Here is a 21,112-nt window from a genome sequence, read left to right as displayed (position 1 = left end):
CCCAATTTACCTCCTGGAATTGACCTACCCTATTTGTCCGTGGAAGAATTACCACCGAGACAACAATAGGTGGCATGGTCAAAGATTGTGATATAACTGACAATCTATATGTTGTATCCGACCACTTAGATGAATCTGTTATATCCGACGAGTAAGTTAAACCTTCATTCAAAACAGATTTTCAAAACAGATGTAGCCTCATCCTATAACTCGACCCTTTGTGAAACTCTTACCAGCGAAGACGGGAGAGTGACCTAGATAAAGGTTCCAAGGACCTTGTTCATACAAGTCACCATTACATTACTGACGTCAATCATGACCCCATTTGCCTCCAAGGCGACACTTTGTCTGTTTGACCCTATTATACCACCTCGACAACAAAAAAATGGTAAGGCCACAAAACATAGAAAGTGTCCTGTATGGGCTGCTAGCTAGCGACTACAGAGGCTACATCTTCAAATCGATCGCTGCGTGTTGAGGTAGCTATGTCATTACTGGCTAAATCCGCTCTTCTGTCAGCAGCAATTCTAATATGGACGATCAGACTGGAATCTACGCCGCTGGATCCTTTATCTGACGACTTCACTCACCATGCTTTTCTCGATCAAAATGGCAAATACAAGGTGTACTGGAAGTTTGATGATGTAAAGATCACATTTGAAGTTCACGTGGAAACGACTGGCTATGTTGGTTTTGGTTTCTCACCAAACGGTGGTATGCCTGGATCAGATATCATTATCGGATGGGTAACGGACAGCGGACGAAAACGTTTCACGGTAAAAACTTTCCCCGCATAATTTACCTTGTTTGCATGGTGTATAAACACTTACACTTCCAAGTTATTGTGGTTGTCCTCAGATCTGCAGAATGTACGTTAAGCCATTAAGTAGTTTTGGCAATGACAAGGCAATGTCTCGAAGCTCCTTTCAACGTTGTAATTGATCGATTTGTAGATAGTTACATTGAAAGGATGACTTACAAAAATAGTTAACGATAAAATGACAGGAAAGGGTTGCAATAAAGAAACTACTTAAAGAAATACAACAATTATACACATAGTTGTGTTACGTGTCAAAGCAGCTCTTTTCCGAAATAATATTTTGCAAGTATATTAAACGCTGTGACGTGATAGATGCCAGAAGAAAGATGCTTACAGTTTAGAAACAAAATAATGTCGTATCTAAGTGATAAAGCAAATTTAGAACCGAAAGTTCTCTACGGTCTATGCATTAACATAAAATAAGGTGACAAATACTTGCTACGTTGCATTCACAGTCGTAATCTGGCCAAAATCACGAGACACCGAACTTGTGCTAATTGTAAACTATGGTAAGACTGGTCCACCCACAATATAGCTATTTTAGGAGAAATCAGGTAATGGTGCTGGAGATGTTGGAGGTCTAAGGACATGCGTCATCTTTCAGCTTGACTGGTGAAAAGGGAATCTCGTAATCACGTGTCGCGTTCAAGCTCATTTTCAAATCATGGCGGTATAGGTTTATCCTGTTCCAAAGTCATGTTTCTTTGATGGTAGTTCTCCCTTACAACTCTTATATTTGGGATTTCAAATATAGCCATAAGGCGTCAGAATGTCGCTCCCGTTGATATCGGTTAATGATTTTGGACACGATTGCACACGGGAATGTTGACCCCTATACACCACATTGTTTTGATACAGCGCTTGTCATATGAATTTTGAGTTTCAGTGTTTTGTACACAGGATCTCTCGACTGTAACGTGCAAGTTGTTTTACTCTAACACACAGCATCCAAGGGTGTGCGTCGATTGCCGTACGTTCTCTTATCATACAAAATAAATACACTGTAGCACAACTTTTACCACTCGAACAAGTAAGTTTTCTAGATTCAGGTGTATGATTGGCTAAAAACTTCGCAGTCTCGGTCAGCCCATGCATATGTCTCTGCGTGTCTCTGAGCAAGTCCAAAATGAAAACATGTCTGTGTGACGTTTGACCAGCGGTTTATCGTCATTATACCTTCTCATATTGATTGCCTTGGAGTAATGCATCAAAAGAATGCACAATACACAGGGAAGAACGTACGTCCGTTGAAAGGAAACCTGCAGTGATGCCAGGCAATTGATAGTTTGCGAAATACAAAGACGTTGGTGGTCATAAAGCGATTGGTTTCGTAGATCATACATAAGAACGGTGAAGAGAGACGTTTTGATTGTCAGCATCGACAGTAAAGAACATTTCAGTTTTTTGCAAGACCAGTTCAGTAACTCACCCTGAGAAACACAACTGCATTGCAGTGGTCGACAATGAGTGTCACTCGATGTTGACATTGAGTTCATAAGATCAAAACTGATAAGCCTCGGTCACAACGAACAACTTAGAAGCACGACGTGAGCTACGCTTTTGGGTTCTATAAACATGTAATTTTGGCCATTTCCATAAAGACTAGCTGCAATTTTGCAGTTATTTCGATATCCCCAATGGAAAAATGACAAATAAGGCTGTATTCACATCTCGGGTGGGAGGGGGAGATTTCAGGGGGACTTAAACAAATTTACAAAATGCCGGCTTGGGAATCTGAAAAACAATTGACATTGCAAAGGGGGACTTGAAAATTTATTCAATATCCAATTCCTTTTCAAATACCTTCTGGCACTTTCATTTCATGCCATTTCCATTTTCGGCGCGCGCTTAAGGAGCAAGTTTTTGGGTATATGAAATTATTTATTGATCATCCAAGCAGCCACCTTGAGGCAAAATATTTAGGTTGTCATGATTTCTACTTACCCAACCCCTCTGTTGTGGCAAGCTGTCCTCTATAATGACTAAAAGTTTCAACTTAACCTTTCAATAACAATTTGGAAGATAACTTATTTGACAACATTCTCTCCATGACAATACATTAGGTCTAGGTCAGTGTCTAATGTTCATGTCGCTGAATGTACATTTTTTGAGGACTTTGACAGAATACAAATTATTTAGATTAGTACATAGTATCATCACTAACAACTGGAAACTTCAGGTCAAACAACCTTTGAATAACAATTTGGGAGACGATTGCTTAAAAATTCGTAGTTTCCTCATAGACTACAATGTATAGTGAATCAACATTTTCAATGAAATTCCAAAATAAATTTTCTCCCGCACACACATGCACTTGTAACCACCCCAGTCTAATCAAGTATATTGATATCAATAATCAAGCATCTATAAAAAACAGATTTGGCTAGTTTTGTATTGTAAAAAACTTATTCATAGTTTCCTCATAGACTACAATGTATAATGGATCAACATCTCGGTGAAATTCCAAAATCAAATTTCTTGCACACACATGCACTTGTAACCACCTTAGTCTAATCAAGTACATTAATATCATCAATCAAACGTCTATAAAAACATAGATGTAGGTAGTTTTGCATTGTAAAATAATATTCATAGTTTCCTCATAGACTACAATGTATAGTAGATCAACATTTTCGGCGAAATTCAAAAATTAAATTTCATGTAAACATACGACATGTAACCACCCTTTTCTAATCAAGTACAATTATGTCAATTATTCAGGGTTCATATGTGCACAAATATTGCAAGTTTTATGTTGGGAAAAATTATTCATAGTTTTGTCATAGACTTCTATGTATAGTAGATCAACATTTTCAGCAAACTTCAAAAATTAAATTTCTTCTACACATGTGCATTTGTAAACAACCCATGCTGATAAAATACATTTATATAAGTTATCAAAAGTCTATAGATCAACAGATATTGCTAGTTTTATATTGGAAAATAAGCGTTCATAGTTTTCTCATAGACTACCATTTATAGTGAATCAACATTATCAATGAAATCCACACATGTACTTCTTACCTGTCACTTCAAGCAAAGTACGTTTACATGAATTGTCACACACATATAAATGTAGAGATTTAGCTTGTTTTATGAGAAAAATGTTTATAGTTAATAGTTTGCCCAATAGACTCCCATGTATTATGATTTGATATTTTGGACGAAGCACTATATCGGCCATATTTTGCCTTCCTTTGATGGGGAACTTCAAAATTATTACAAGTCAGAAGGGGGGGTGCTTGAATACATTATGAGTTTGTTAGGGGGCATTTGAAAAAATCTGAGAACTTTGTTTGGAATCTCCCGCCCCCTCCAGAGGCGTTTGTCAATGCAGCCAACTCCCCTTGTTGTTAAAATGGTCGAGCGCGGTGTGGTTGATCATTGTGAGGTAGCACACTGGGTGAGCTGCCTCAATGGAAGGACGGACTGCGAAATTTTGAGCCAATCCATACGCCTGAATAAAAAAAATACTGTAACTGTCACTTCTACAGGAGGTAAAAGCTCTGCTACAGTGTTTTTATTTTGAAACAGTTGGCATGATAAGAGAACGTGCAGCAATCTTCACATCCTTTGATGTTGTGTGTCAGAGTAAAAAACTTGTACGTTACAGTCAAGAAATCCGTCTGTGCCAAACACTGCAACTCCAAACTCAAATGCTGTAATTTGAGATAGATAAGGTTAATTAAATACTGACAACATTTTTTCGGCTCGTTCTCTTTTGATATATCTTTCATCATAAGTTAGAAGTCAAACTTTCTTGCAAGTTTATTAGACTCCTATTCGACACTTTGGTGTTGGCACTCGCACAAAGAAACACAAAAGATTACCAGCACATAAAAATACCGTGCTTGTCTGATAGGTATGTATTCACCCAGACAGCTACCACTGAGAACACAAAACATGTCGGAGAAACGTCATGAAGATTTACTTGAAGCAGAATTATCCACTTTTGGATAGAGTTTTTTCACTAGAAATCCTTAACTGCTTAAACAGGCGACAGTACGCAACAAAGGTATCAAAGGAATACATGTACTTGTCCTGTGTAGATAGTTTGCATGCCAAGAAAAATATTACGTGCTAACACGTATATCATGTGATGAACAAAAGGTGACTGTGTGACCACTCACCTAAGGGTTTGTAACCACAAAAAGCCAGGACAAAGACCTTTCACCAACATCTTCTTTGATTGTTTGTCCTCCAATGTGACCAAGAATTAGGACACCAAGAATTAGGACAGCGTAACATAACCCTGCTTAAGGGAGGGGTCATTATTTACGGCCGTTGGTCCGAGGAATGTGATGGGGTCATTCAAAAATTGAAAACTTCAAGGGGGTTGCTCAAAATGTGGAGAGGAAGAACAGGGGATTACTCAATTTTTTGTGCTAAATAAACTGAAACACATCTCTCAGACTGCACTATTGCACACATCAATTTCTCAAAATTTTCGATGCGAGAGGGTGACACCCCTCTCGTACTCTCTCCCTTTGGGTGTTCTAACAGTTTTACTAGTAAAAGACAAATTGAAAACACCTCTCAGATTGCACCAGACTGCACCATTCCACACATCAATTTCTCAAAATTTTCACAGGATCTAGGACGAAACTGAACTGTTGTGAATTCATCCTTTATTATCACAGAAACATATATTTTAATTGACTTCAGTTCAATAACAATTTTGACATTTTACCATACCATATTCAGGATTGTCGTTCGAAGCTGGCAGCTTGAGAAATGACACAAGAAGATCACCTATTTTCCATTCCTGCATATTCTTTGGTCTTCAATCTCTGGCAAACTGAGAACTGTTTTTCACAAAATGTATCGTCATTATTTGGTTGTTGTATATTGTGACTCAAACACTTATCATGCAAAAAATGTAATAACAGTGTTCAATGCCATTTTCAAACAATTTTACCAAGTACAAAATAAATTGAAACACCTCTCAGCATGCAACCTTACACAATTTCTCTCAGTTATCAATACCAGAGGGGACACCCTCTCGTGCTCTCTCCCTTGGGGTGTTCAAACAGTTTTACTTCGTAAAAAACAAAGTGAAGACATCTCTCAGATTGCACCAGCCTGCACCATTGCACACATCAATTTCTTAAAATTGTCCATGCAAGATAGGGAACAGCCCCCTCTCACACTTTTCCCCTCAGCCTCTCGCATGTTTCCCCCTCCCCTGTACTTTCAAATTCTGCCCAGTCAGATATCCTAGTGAACACCCTGTCATGATACCCATCCAAATTAAACAATATTACATAATTGGATATCTGTGTTTTGTTGTCATTTTGAATTTAATTTTGTTGGTTCCACCTTTTTCAACAGTCGCGAGACAACCCATGATAATCTAGCAGGGTACATCAGGTTTTGAAAGGTCTTTACTATTGCTGTATTTTTTGTACATTGCTGACAAATCCATGTATTGGTATCTATTTTTCTAAGGGGGTCATTCAAAATTTCTGAGTTAGGGGGTTACTCAAATTCATCATGGTTAGCGGGGGGGGGGGGGGTTACTCGAAATTTCGAAGTTTCAATGAAATTCCTCCGACCCCCAGGCCGTAAATAATGGCAGCTCCCTTAGTTTAGCAGCAGCCCGTCCTGACACCCAAACAAAATAATTTGCTTCTGTTGTTAGGACCGGCACGCAGTGCATTATGGAGAGCCTAGGGTTGATGAGAAACAAGACTACAGGTTGTTGCATGGAACACAAGTAGACGGATTTACAATACTAAAGTTTGAAAGAAAGTTGGACACATGTGATGATGGATATGACTGGATAATTACGGTGAGACTAGTTCATGTTTTTTCAACTTCACTGCTCAAATTTTTCGAGATAATAAACAAAATATCGCGTTATTACCGAAGACAAGTAACTTAAAAAGCAAAGACTGCTAATATTGATATTTTTAAAATCTTCAGTACTTAATCAAAATGTAGCAATGAAAACAGTCATGCTTTAGACATTGTCTCCCTATCCCTTGCTCCCTCCGTCTGTCTGTCTGTCTGTCTGTCTGTCTGTCTGTCTGTCTGTCTGTCTGTCTGTCTTTAACTCCACCTGTCACTCTCTTACCCCTCTCCATCTCTCCACCTCTTCTACTTCTTGTTCTTGTTCTTGTTCTTCTATAAGTCTGTCTGTCTGTCCCTTTCTGTCCTTTTCTGTCTGTCTGTCTGTCTGTCTGTCTGTCTGTCTGATTCTCTCGCGCACTCACGAGCAAGACGTCAGTCAAAGAATCTAAACTTCAATTCTCAGAGCAAAGTTATCCGAATGTTAACCTTTCAATACCAGCTGTTATCACCAGAGTAATGGTCATCGAAGGTTATTGGACGGTCAAATATTGTTTTGTGATTTCCGTGATTGCGTTTCAGAGAAGCACAGCGAGATTAATCTGGGCTTACCATTCAGTAGACCCTGAAGATGGACAACCGTTACCATGGCATGGACGTGTAAACAGAGGTTCCCGCAGCGTTTTCCTTCTTGATAAACCTGCAAATTACATTCCAAAACTGGAAGATATACCAGAAATTCAGTCGTTTGAAATTTTGCACGATGACGTAAGTAATTGTCTAAAACCTTTATTGTCGAAACTGAATTGAGTCTAATAGCCGATGAGCATTTGGTACAAATTGAAGTTTCCACTTTTTAAATTTGTTTGTGGTTACCTTCAAATATCTGGTTGCTCTTGTGTCCCTGAGTGGCAGAGTTGGAGTTTTAAAAGAGACAGTAATTGGCTCATCATGATGAGTGTCATTGTAATTTACAATATTGTTTTTTTTTAATGACCATTGCGTCGGTTTTTGCGTTCGTTCGTGTTTTAATAATGTTATACCACTCTCCGCCTCGTGCCCATTGTTCTAACCATGCTTTCTAATTTCCATAACCGAATATTTTATTATTACCACCTGGCTTTCTTTTGTTTAAAAAGTGTCCGATTTACAAGTTCTTTTGTTTAAAAGTGTCCGATTTACTAGTAAATCGGACAGTTCTTTTGTTAAAAACTGTCCGATTACTAGTAAATCGGACACTTTTTAAACAAAAGAACTTGTAAGATGACACTTTTTAAACAAAAGAAAATCACGTGGCGACGAGTAAAAAAAACATGCGAGACATTAACCAGAAGGTAGCTGCAAAATTGTAGCGCTATACGGTGAGGCGGTCGGTGATTTTTGGTTTTTGCGACTTCGCTCACCAGTAGCGCTACAAGGCCGATGGCCCTGGGGAGTATCATATAAGCGCGTCGTATTCGACCAGGCGTTTTGATGTGGAATGCAACATATTTACTGCATTTGGTCGTACCGATTTATCACTACTGAAGACTAAACAGTATACTGCACTAACTTTGTCATTTATGGGGTTTGGAATTTGTTCAAACACGACGATCGCGTTCTGAAAACATTGAGCGTGGGGCGTCGGTGTTTGTGGGAGCCGCCATTACCGGAAGTTGGTAATGACGGCTCCCAGAAATGTTTCGGAACGCGATCGTCGTGTTTGAACAAATTCCAAACCCCATAAATGACAAAGTTAGTGCAGTATACTGTTTAGTCTTCAGTAGTGATAAATCGGTACGACCAAATGCAGTAAATATGTTGCATTCCACATCAAAACGCCTGGTCGAGTACGACGCGCTTATATGATACTCCCCAGGGCCATCGGCCTTGTAGCGATACTGGTGAGCGAAGTCGCACAAACCAAAAATCACCGACCGCCTCACCGTAGCGCTACAATTTTGCAGCTAACCAGAAGGAATTTATTTCACCATCAAGTACAGAGTAAAGACACTTTAAAAGAATCACCGGACTGAATTAATTTTGCGTGACTGTACATCTCAAAATCAATTACAGGTCACCGTGAAATAACGGTATTGATTGCAAATATCACTTCTGTGTTAGGGTTATTGTTATCACGATCATTCGAAGCTGAAATTTAAGACTTCAAAGTCAGTTGTCAAACACTGAATGTGGAGATTTCAGTCGCCTTTGGTAAAGTTAAATCTAGCTACAAGCAAACACGCAGTACCACAGTCATTGTGGATCTAGACATATTGTTTTTTTGTACTTGCAGTTTCTGTTGCGCCTTTCTCTGACGTGGCTGTGTAGCTTGGTCTTCCGATTGTGGCCGTTAGCACTGGCGTGACAGGGGACTTTCTTTTCCATCTTTGGCTTTGGTAGTTGGAGTGCACCGGATACAGCTTTCGTTTGTACTTCATCCGCCATATCGAACTACGTAGAGCGACTCGGCAATTGCATGTATGCTGCTCAAAATTTTCGACCCAAATGAGCAAAGCGTGACTCTAACGTCGATCTGCAAACACCTTTTCACTTCATTCAACCAACCAATCAAGCAAATTCATACAATTCAAATCAAACCAGGTGCTCAACCACGGTCATCGCACTACAATAGCAACACATGTCAACTTTATTTTATCCAATCATGGGTTGTTTTTTTATACTTTCGTTCAACAAGGTGTCAAAACGCGTCAATGTTTGCCTGCCAAAGTTTCAACGTGCACTGCACTAAAATTACAAATAAAAACTTTCGGCGTGCAAACAAGGCTCAAAAACTCGGCAAATTCGTGGTATATAACACGGTAAGCGAACTCGTAGTCGGCGGTTTACGGAATTTAACGGTACAGTTTGCCATAAAACTCCTCGGCCCTGCGGGCCTCGGAGTTTTACTGGCAAACGTACCGTTAAATTCCGTAAACCGCCTCCTACTCGACCGCTTACCTATAGTAGGTGAGGTCTTTCTTAGAGCAGTCGTAACATTTTGAGGCTTGCCAACCTTTACCATGCCTGATCAAAATGTGCTGTGTATGTAAAGACAAACACTAAATCGACACATAAAGGCAACATGAGTGTGCAAAGATATCAAAATAGTTTGGAAAGCAAATCGCTCTCGCGCTTTCTTGCCTCATTTGTGACGAGGAATACCACATCCTTCAGCTACGCTAGCAAAAGGCAAAAGAACTTGCGCATGACTCGATCAGAGTTTCCTATTGGTTTTCTCTCCACGACAGGTCTATGTTCCTCACCATCAAGATACCACCTATATGTGCAAGGGTTTCCAGTTGCCAAAATTGGATAAAAAACATCATATTGTCATGGTAAGCATTTTTTTTATTAATGATCATAAGTCTATTGTAGAAGTCAATCAATGGACTGTACATGGCCAAGGATCGCACTCGAAATGAAGATGAAAATGAAATAATGACTGAAGAGATGAACTGTGTGACATACAAACAAACCGGTCCATTATTGTTTTGAAAGTAACGCTTATCTTTCGTTTCCAAGGATTTTGATAGGCGAATATCATTCCGCTACAAATTCGATGCACTTTAGTTTGTGTCTAAGTCTCATTTCATAATGTTGCCAAGCGTTCAACCTAGAACTCACATTTCATATATGTTTACAGTATGAACCAATCATACAAGCTGGAAACGAGGCATTGGTTCACCATCTTATTGTGTATCGGTGTTGGGGTTCAGTCAATGAGACTCTATACCATGGACATAGCTTTGAGTGTTATTCAGCAAATATGCCACCCGACTTTTACGGCTGTAACACTCTAGTAATGGGATGGGCTATTGGTGGAGGGGTAAGTATTTTCTTCCGTCATTCATCTTTCAATGATGCTTAATATTAGAATCTAATTAGGCATTTAAAGTCCATCCATTACTTCCTTTATTGTTGATAAGATGTAATCGGGACTACTCGACCTTGGGAACAAAGACAAAGCACACATAGAAAACCAGGAAAAAAGACAACCAATAAATAGAGAAGTCAGTTAGTCTAATAGGTAGATGGATATACATATGTATGTATTCACTACACACACACTAAGCGGGAGCGAATAGAAGCTATACATACATATGAAATTAGCCACTAGGTATAATCTGATTCTAAGCAAATCTACTAGAATGGGGTGTGGTGATTGAAAGCGCATTTGTATACAAGAAATTTGATTTTGTATTGTCACCCAAAATGTCATTTCACTATACATGGTTGATACCTGGGTCAATTGTTAACAACCTTTTTCCATACAAAACTATCTATATCTTTATATTATATGTATTGTAATTAATATTAATGTAATTCACTAGAACATGTAGAATAGAAGTGCATATGTGTACAAAACATTGATTTTGGCATTTAAATTCAATAAAGATTACTGTCATTTATTATGCCCACGCTTTGCCACCATTCAGTAGTAAAGTGTTCCGCAAGCACAAACTATTTATCGAACCATCATATATATAAGGCCAAGAAAAATAAAAATTTAGTTTCTCATCGTATTCATATTGCGAAAAGGATGCAGTGACACAGTTTTTAGTCCCCAGGGATGAAGTCCTGGGGGCTTATAGATTGGGCCATGTCCGTCCATTTGTCCATCCGTGAGTCCATCTATTCACGCAGATATCTAAGATATTTTGACAAAATGTCACGTTACCTCAGTGATTTTTGACCTCAAATATACACATTTGTCCATAACTCAGTAACCACAAGTGCTACACCCTTCATATATGGTATGATGGGACAACTTATGACGCCACATATTGTACCTCATTAATTATGCGCATATCTAATTTTGAGCGAGCGAATAGAGCTAGAGGTCTGATTTTTGAGATATATATATATATATATATATATATATATATATATATATATATATATATATATATATAAACAGCTTTTAATTGGATTACCTCAGAAAACTGGTTTATGAAAGAATTTTTCTACCTCATTCAGTGTGATTTATTGGTATGCTTTGCATTGAGTAAAAAAGTTGGAGGCCCTTGATATTCTGGAATTTTTTATGCCTTCGCTTGAAAATTTAGTTTTTCGTTGCTCCCGTTTCTATTCCTCCCCTGCTGTTACTTGTGCTCATTCCCTATCGGCATACAATTCGTGAACTCAATCAAATTGCAAGTCTGAGTAACACACCAATGTTGATTTTACAGAAGTATCTGTTTAATCATTAGCAAGAGCGTGCCTGATTTTATTATAAAGAATATGGTTAAGAGAGAATTACACAATAATGTCTATTGTTCTATCTGAAAGTTTTCGACAATTTCTCAGAAACAGCATATAGTCTTGTGGTCAAAATCATACAGGACTCTACAGGAATGATTTAATCATCCACTTACGAACATTTAAAGATAGTATTTGACCAATATTACCACAGTCGAGGTATGGTTTTTGAGAGAGTCAGACAAAATATTTAGGCCTAAACTTAAGGTGGATCGTATACATTAAGTATCTTAGTTCAAACTAGTAATTTTATTCGACGACTCTATTAAGTCTACAATCCAACTATAATCTCTCTAATCTGATCTAACCTTCTTGTGCCAATCTTCCGTTGTTATCCATGTCAGCCATTTTATATGCCGGAAAATGCTGGACTGCCATTCGGAGGCGATGAAGATCTCTCATTCGTAATGCTTGAAATGCACTACGACAATCCTGAATATAAAGATAGTAAGTATGACTTACAAAATGTATATGTAAGATGGGAATTATCTGTATCTTTTATTTAAGGTTAATCAGCTTTGACGTTTGATGCATTTTACAAGAATCGCAACCACTATAACCACAATACATTGCGCTAATCTCTCAATTACTGACACTGTTGCACAATGCACTTTCGAGGTCGCAAACGTTTACAGGGTGACGTGCAATATTCTTAATGTAATTGCAACTGTCAGGAGATGCTGAGTCCCCATGTTCTCTAATTGTACAAGTGATACTTTAATCGCGAAAGACACCATGGGAAAAGGTATGCCATGAAGTGTAAGAAAATAAGAAATACAAATTTCTGTACAAGAACAAGCAACGAATTCAACATAATTATTAATAAACGTTAGACCTGTCACGTTTGTCTGTGATTTTCAAGAGAAATTAAGCAGTCTTGCTGAGAAAGGCGTGTCATTACAAGATATCTCAATTATTATCCTGACATTTTGTTCTAAGATCTTCAATTTCCTTCATCCATCAAATTCTTTTCCATCGAATTTTTTAAAAAACCCATCCACTTCTGTCCAGGGGCAGTGATGTTATACAAGGATTGACGAGAGTATGCATACCGGGCGAAGGTTAGCCTACGGGGACATATATTCATCGCTTGTCAAATTTTCTAGCTTTCAGAGATAGCTCCGGCTTGAAGGTATGGTACACCTCTCACTTACGGGAACATGATGCAAACTCGATAATTTTAGGCGCCGATGTCTCCCGAGCAGTCGTCATTCCTCCAAAGGTTAACAAGTTTACTCTGTCCTCGTATTGCTCTTCAGACTGCTCTAGGAAGGTAAGGAAGAACTGAGAATGTTTTTGAACCGAACCAGTATGTGATACGTATTAAAGATACCGATTGTACCGGTCCTTATTTATGTGTGCAGACTTCAAATTGCAGTGCACTTGACCACTTAAAGATAGAGTTTTACTGGAACTATAAAACTGTATCTCTCAGTAGTCACATGCGATCCAGTTTGCTGTCTGCAGAGACACCATGGGGCCCATCACTGGTAGCGGGGCTCGTATTAGCGTTGGTACGACAGTTTTACCACGGCTGGTATTAGCTGTCGTCCAATCAGAACAACGCATATGCACGACCAACAGGTTGACTGATATAATGACTCTTGTCTGTCTATCATTCTGTTTGCTAGTTAAGATATCTGTTCATGCAAATTATCGTAGAATTCCGAGAAAACGAGTCTCGACTGTGATGTCTGCGATAGGTGACTGGGTACCGTTCCTTGTGAGTTCGAATCTGATCGAAAATCTACTGTGTTAACTTGACTTTTATTAAGTGATCTGAATGAATTAACGAAGGCACACGATTAATTTGGAAGGGGTGTCTATATAAGTATCCATATTTCGTTGATTGCAAGCAATAGTAGGGGGCAGCGCTTCATTTTATAGATCAATATATCGAGATAAAAGGCATGTCTTTGAAGGCAAATAGAATAAATAAACTAAGTTAACGTGCGACAGATATAGCAAAATGCTGGTCAAATTTAATACGGTGATGAATGTAAACGACATATATGTGTTTGAGGATTGAAATTGAAATCGACCAAATGATATGATTGAAAATAGTCGGCAGTACTAGTCTATTTCACGTTTGTTCTATCTATGTCGTGGTCGTGTACGGCTTGTAGTACGTTTACATTATCTGATTCATAAAGCCATTGAGATTTTCATAGATTGACAGTCTTCATGGATGCGTCACATGACAAATACCATTATCGTCAACATTTTTCAATGTGGTAACTAACTCTAGTGCGCACAAAACTTTGTCTTGATTCGGAATCCCCGACTTTGAAAGACATAAATCAACATTAAAGCTTTTCTCAAAGTTAATCGTAGATGTTATGCTGTTAATGAAGACTTTAGCTTCATTCAGCATTAGAGTTTGTAAATAAAATGCTGATCCCATGATGATCCCATGATACACGTAGGCCACACGTCTTCCCGACGCTTAATCCATACTATATCCAGTATTGATTATCTGCAGTTGATTATTCTTAAACCAAATTTTGATAGACCACTTTGACTTATTACCACCGATGAAATCCACATGGAAGTACATTTCACACTAATAACACACAGCCTGATCGACAGTTTGATCACATCGGTTATATTTGGTCGACCCATAATCGAATATCTTCAGTTTGTCTTCACTCTTTGTAATATTGCAATTCTGCAAGGCTATATTAAAAACTTCAATCCTTTATCTGCAATTATCATCTACATAGTTTTCTGCAATCATTTTATACGATGTGTCTCCATTGTGCCTTTTTTACCATAGTCATATGATATTGTAAACGTTTCATTATCACAGGGTCTAACGGATTCCAATATGAATGAAACTGAACTTCACGTCTTTGCTAGTTTGTTGCACAGTCATTTAGCAGGAAGAGCTATTCGTGTACGTCATATCCGTAATGGAGTGGAACTGCCCATGCTTGCCCAGGACGAACACTACGATTTCAATTACCAGGAATACATACACTTCAAAGAGGAAGTAACAATACGAGCCGTAAGTAGACCTAGCGGAGACACACTGGTATCAATCGAGAGAGATCTCTAAAACATTCGAAAACCCCAAGTGCAGAATACAGTGCCATGTCCTCACTTCTTAAGACTGAATTCCGGACAGTGTCTGCTAGTGGACACACTGACCAGTATTTCTCTCTTTCTTTGTATTTAGAAGCAACTCACGCCTGTGTTCCAGACTGGGAACACGGTGTGGTCTTCGCGAATGAGCGACTGTAAACTCGTGTAATTTTGCAATAATTTTTCTGAATATTACATGCTTCAGAAAACTTTCCAAAACAGCCATTATTACAACGATCACCGGCACAATCTGCACAATCCCCACCACAACCAAACCGCCACCACTACAACTATACCCTCATCATTATCGTCGTCGTCGTTTTTGTCGTCGTCACAACTCTCATCAATGACAACAATTACTGAACTTTGGTCAGACAAGTGGCACCCGTTGTATGTATGCTGTCAATTGATTGTGAATGCTATGCCCTTCATGATCTTAGTATGTAGTTTGCATACGATATAATGTTTCATTTACTTTCTTTTCTTTTCCAGGGAGATAGCTTTATAGTTGAATGTGATTACGAAACCAAGGACAGAGAGACGATAACTTATGTAAGTCTTTGCGGAATATGTAGGCTTATGTTCCTTACTTAATTTTCAGAAAGGTCTATGTCCTTCTAAACGTACTGACCAGTATTAAACTGACACAGTTCATTTTAATTTCAGTAGATTCTGATCAAAATAGGAAGCCCAATTTTAATAAGACTATTTTTTGCTTTTTTATTCCAAAAATAGTTTGAATGCAACAAAGGAAATAATCACTGAGATAATGATGACACCATGCTCTATGATGATTACAATTGAGCTTCTTAACAAACAAACGAAGTCAATTCCTAGTAATTGAGATCACCCATTCAGCTCTAGGCCTTGATTTGTGGTCAAATACTGTAAATGCAAAAAAAGCTTGGCTACATTCTCAGAGTTATGTGAAGGTGAACAGAAAATATGATTTCTGACAGTGAGGGCGCACTAACGTTTATATATCATAGTATGCTTCAATCTGATGTATTTCAATCCCAACTTGATGTTGTATCGTGTTTATTAGAAAAGTTTCTTAAGGACTATATGTTTGTGTATGGCCTCAATTTACACGCACTGTATAATCAGTTACATAATCAAAAAAATAGGTTGATTGAATACCTTGTTACGCCAGTTTCGCCGATAGAAGCTGAGAGAAGTTTCTGGCCGGCCAGTTCATTTCACTCCCTCTGACGGTCGAAAATGGAACATAGGACAATGAGACACCATCCTACTGAACAGAAAGTCACTAACGGAAAGCACTCGCGTTTCACAGACAGGGAAATGGAGGGGAGGGAGAGTTTTTTTGAAAAAAATTATTTCATACGTGATTAAAGGCTTTTGAATAATTATGCTTCCATATTTTGACAGGGTGGCCTTGGTACGTACCAGGAAATGTGTTTGGCTTTCCTTTATGCATATCCTCGGTCACATTTCTACTACTGTGAAAGCCTATTACTTCCTGAATTCCTAGCGCACAGCGTTGGCATACAGGAAGTTGTACGGTGAGTATCAACAACGGCAACGAAAGTATACACATACTATTGTTCGGGATACTCACTGCCGGGACACTTAATGCCATTCAGCATTCGGTTGTTGGGAAACCGTATTACATGCCACTTGCCTCTCTGGCTAAGTCGGTGTTTTAAGTAGAAAAGCACGAGGGGCTGTGCGACAGTTTAATTTGACCTGTAACATGACAATGAGTTAGGTTGCTTCTGGCTTTATCTGGTACATTGTCAACTAGACCTGTAAAAAGTTAGGGTCCAGTAATTGCAACCTTTAGTATTTTTATTCCAGATGTCAACTGCCGCTTCCATGTTAACTTCTTGCAGCGTGTTGATACATCCTGGATTTGTCAACTCAACGTGCATGCATGACATGTATGTTTTGGTTATTTTCAAGAATTCAAATCAGGTCCGGTCCTGAATTAAGTCATCAACACCATAAATTCAAGGTACACACTTTGACTTCGTCACGTTGTTGACAATCCAAGTATAGTTGGTCTGTCATTATGCTCTTGGAGTAGACAAAGAAGCTGTTTATGGACACTGCCCTTTGGTGGTCTATCCCGTTTTAAGATCAAAATACTGAATGTTTCAATTTTACAGTGGATATTATGGCGACTACATAATCAAGAAACCCGAACACTTGGCAAACATCTCCCTCTATGATTACTTGGAACACATGAACTGGACAGATGAAACCAACATTGCTGCAGTCGAGAGGGCGTACCAGAGTGGATTGACGTATGAGACTTGCTCCTCTAACATTTTTGACAATGACCTCGAGCAAGAAACCAATGTAGGTAAACCTCAGACAGGTTTTTCTCATCACACAGTACACAGATTTTAATAGGGATAAACTGACCGCAATCACTATAATGAAGCTCCTTTTGTAGAACAGTACATCATATATGAACGAACTCACGAATGTATTTCCGATATCGGCCATAAAGAGGCTGCCAAGATCTTTTCCTGTTATAAATACCCTAAACATTTTAGGAGTTTGTCAATAATGAAACAATATGTTATGCTAAAAGTTGCTAATTTTGCATGTAGTCGGGAAAATTATGAAATGCTCTCTTAGAGTTAACTATCGCGTATGCCGCCGATATATAGTGCAATGCGTCATATACAATCCCTAACAGATAGGCGCTAAGAATTTCACAGTTTTATTCAGTCAAGCATCTGTGATAGTGTATGTTTTTCTCTCTTATTTCACCGCTTTTTCTTTGCATTCTTTCTGTAAGAAGTGGGAGGGGGGCTAAGGTATATCTTTGTCCTAGTACTTCACCATTTTTCATGATGACAATACAGCTTATTTCTCGAAGAATACAAAGTTGACGTAAACATGTCAAATGAGAGTGACTTTGTAAATGTAATGTCCTGTTGGCCCTAAATGTGGATAGTTTTGTTTTTTTATTTTTACTTTCATGCACCTGTAAGCAAAGCATGTTGAAATGCCCATTATCGTGTTGGGCGGTGCAATCTTTATGTTTGGCTGGCACTGTTATAGTTGACACATGAACCCATATCCGGACAAAAACAGTCTGAAATTTACGTTGACGTTGCAATAATTCGGTGTCATAACTTTCGCAAATAAGATGCCAATTGAAAATTCTTCACTCCCGACAGACATTTACTAATAGTTGTACTACATGTCAGTACTTTTCATGGTTCACTTTGATGAGAGGGATACTTTAAGTTGTACCAGCAAACATTCACGAGTAACAGTCGCTCTCAACAGTTTTCATGTCGAAAATAATTCCTCCTAGTGTTGTTGCCTTTTCAAGTAGCTGCGGCAAATGGGTTTGAAATGAAGTGGCAAGGTTTTCGCAACAGCTTGCAGTTTCCTAATTTATGCTGCTCGGAAATGCTTTCCGAGGTTTTGTAGGTTTATCCGATGGTGCTTAAGATGTCATAGTTTTTTATGTAAACGACCCGTCCTAATCATTCACTTCTACAGGATACCGACTATGAAGACGATGGGGTTCCCGGAAACCTTTACTTTCCATCGGTCACCTTTGAGGCTGAGCGGCGTCCTGCGGAAGATCGTCTCTGCAACCTTGGTAACTCTGACTCCGACGACGACAGGGATGTGATAAGAGATGGTGGCAGCGCCCTCCATCGACTGAAAATGATGACACTTTTACTTACTTCTGCTTTAATTTTCGCTTCACAGTAAGAGATGTACTGCAGTGAAATAGCGATTTCTAGATTCAAACGACACATCAAATGACCATGATTATATTTGTATAGTGGTAGATTTTCCGACACTGATACTTTATATACTGGTATTACATTGTATCCATGTTAAATCTTTCGATAGTATATACTCATTGAATTTTGCCGAACTCATTGTCGATATAAAGGTAAACAAATCTGCTGAAAAATAGACATAGTTTTAACGATAGAAAAAGAAGCTTATTCAATTTTTACCGTTTCATAGTTTAAGTGTGATGAATCATACACGCATCGTACAATTTCATTACTATATCCCAGAAGTCTTTGTTTTAGACCATAAATTTGCCTTCTTAGCAAGGCATCAAAGTTATCGATTCTGCTAGATACAAGCATAGAACTCGCACTTCTACGTTTTTCATATCCCAATAAGAGCAGCATTATTGTGAGCAACTTTAAATTTCCTCATTATATAAGCAGAATATTTCACCAAAATTTGACCTTCATACAATTGATAACAATATGTTTTGAAAATAACACTCTTATCTTCGAAAGTACATAGAGATAATATTCTCATAAGCATTTTAGTTGATATATAAAAAGTATCATCAGTGGCTCAATATCGTCATCATCACGAAAGCGGTTGTTGAGAACAAAACCTACATGTGTCATTGACTGTGTGACAAATGCTAATTTAACTCCATTGAGATACACAGAAGCAATGCGACGAATCATGGAAAAATCAGATGTTACCCACAGTTGTAACATACAGTTGGTCTTTTTGGTATTAAATAAAATATTATGAGTATCACCATGAATATGACCATACAAATATTGACAAACTTCTGAGTCCTCTTGACAGAAGACAAATAGCGTCAGCATACATTAAACGATTGATGAAAAATCCTCCTATATAACGACGTGTTTTGGAATTAGACAGCATAAGACGCAAACGATCAATATAGATTAAAAAACTATGGTGACAAGATCCCACCTTGCTTGACACCATTCGAGATAGTAAAACCATTGGAGGTACAGCGAATAACTATCTATCGAGTTCGATACCAACCCAGAAGAAATCTGACGAAGTAAACTGGAACTTTGCGATCTATTAACGTTTTGAATAAACTCAATGGTTGACTCTGTCAAATGCCTTAGAGGTGTCCATGAAAGTGACGATGACATTACTACTATGCTTTCTATAGTAATTGACTACTTCTTTTAAGCACAAAGACAGAATGACCAGATTTGAACCCAAACTGGTATGTGTGACGTCTCAAGAAATATCAAATATACTTTCTAAGTAAAATTAATTCCATGAGAGTAGAAGCAACAGTCAATTGTGCAATCGAACGATAAAACTTTAATTTGTAATTAATATTGTTGTTTTTGACCGTTATTATGGGAACTAAGACAGTATCTGAAAGTCGACTATAGGGCAAATACTATGCATAAAAATTGCTGTAAAACACACACCGGGTGAAATGGAAACTTAATTGCAAGCATACATTAATTGCTCTTCTGAAATTTAGAGTCAGAGCCAGCAACTTTACCAGCCTGTAGTTTATCAATGGCATCACAAACGTCACTGGGAGAAAAAACAATATCATTATCGAGTGTAGACCTCTAAACAGCATCTAATATATGTATACGCCCGTTGCTATCCACAAACGTTCCACCAGTAAACCAGTAGGACATTCGAAAACGTCACTCCTGGTTGTTATCGTAGAGGCGACAGTGAAGCCAGTGATATCGCTTGATATTCCTATTGAAATCCTGTGTAAAGCAAGCGCGTTACTGACGATCCTGTTTGAAAGCAAAAGAAAGTGAACTGACAGATTATAATAGCTCGTTTGAGGGCGATCATCATGCTACATGAGCCCGGTCATGATCAGCCGTCGTGATTTCATCGTGAAATTGATACAAATGTTATCACATTCCTTTTCAAATTTTTGTCCAATGATCGGATCTCGCTGTCTGTTCGATTCAAAGTGCGATAATTTACATCACACGTACACAGTTTTCCTTCTTACACCTCGATTACCGTCTGATTCTTTGTTGGTACACCTACGTTTCTTTGCGAGTTCTACAGGTAAACAAATGACGTCATGATGAATATCGATCCGCTACGGGATACACCCATCACCCAAAGGCTGTACAATTATTCTTTTTGCACGCATTTAGCAGAATATTTTTAAGCTCCATTCATCATTCCGTAAGGTATAATAAAACCTTTGCGGTCCTGACTTCGTTCATACAGCGCAAAATACGTCTATATGGACCGGAAAAATTATTACTTAATAGGAAATAAGCAAGTGTATTTTAAGACTCTCGAGAATTTAGCACTATCAAACTCTGAAAAGTAATCTAGCAAAAAAGGCCAAAATGACGCACGTATACAACAAATAAGATTTTATATGAACGACAAATCTATCTATTCTTGGATTGTAAAAACAAGGTCATAATCGTTTACATT

General features: G+C 38.3%; 1 protein-coding gene and 1 long non-coding RNA gene across 2 annotated transcripts; both read left to right on the top strand.

Moving 5' to 3' along the window:
* The first annotated feature begins 346 nt into the window (after nt 1-346).
* Nucleotides 347-19,454, top strand: LOC139151954 (DBH-like monooxygenase protein 1 homolog). The gene is made up of 12 exons (XM_070725015.1): nt 347-776; nt 6,462-6,611; nt 7,193-7,378; nt 9,841-9,927; nt 10,236-10,418; nt 12,196-12,298; nt 12,958-13,124; nt 14,661-14,858; nt 15,428-15,487; nt 16,325-16,458; nt 17,065-17,257; nt 18,422-19,454. Exons 1-12 carry the CDS (start codon nt 486-488, stop codon nt 18,638-18,640), a joined length of 1,971 nt encoding a protein of 656 aa, XP_070581116.1. The 5' UTR covers nt 347-485; the 3' UTR covers nt 18,641-19,454.
* On the top strand, nt 7,875-8,848 carry LOC139152396 (uncharacterized). Its single transcript, XR_011556625.1, has 2 exons — nt 7,875-7,944; nt 8,568-8,848. It is a non-coding gene; the product is annotated as an uncharacterized lncRNA (long non-coding RNA).
* Nucleotides 19,455-21,112: the final 1,658 nt, after the last annotated feature.

The sequence above is a fragment of the Ptychodera flava genome, chromosome 15 (genome assembly GCF_041260155.1).
Source record: "Ptychodera flava strain L36383 chromosome 15, AS_Pfla_20210202, whole genome shotgun sequence".
Taxonomy (NCBI): Eukaryota; Metazoa; Hemichordata; class Enteropneusta; family Ptychoderidae; genus Ptychodera; species Ptychodera flava.
The sequence above is the reverse complement of the archived record's forward strand: the minus strand, read 5'-3'. Positions and strand labels throughout refer to the sequence as shown.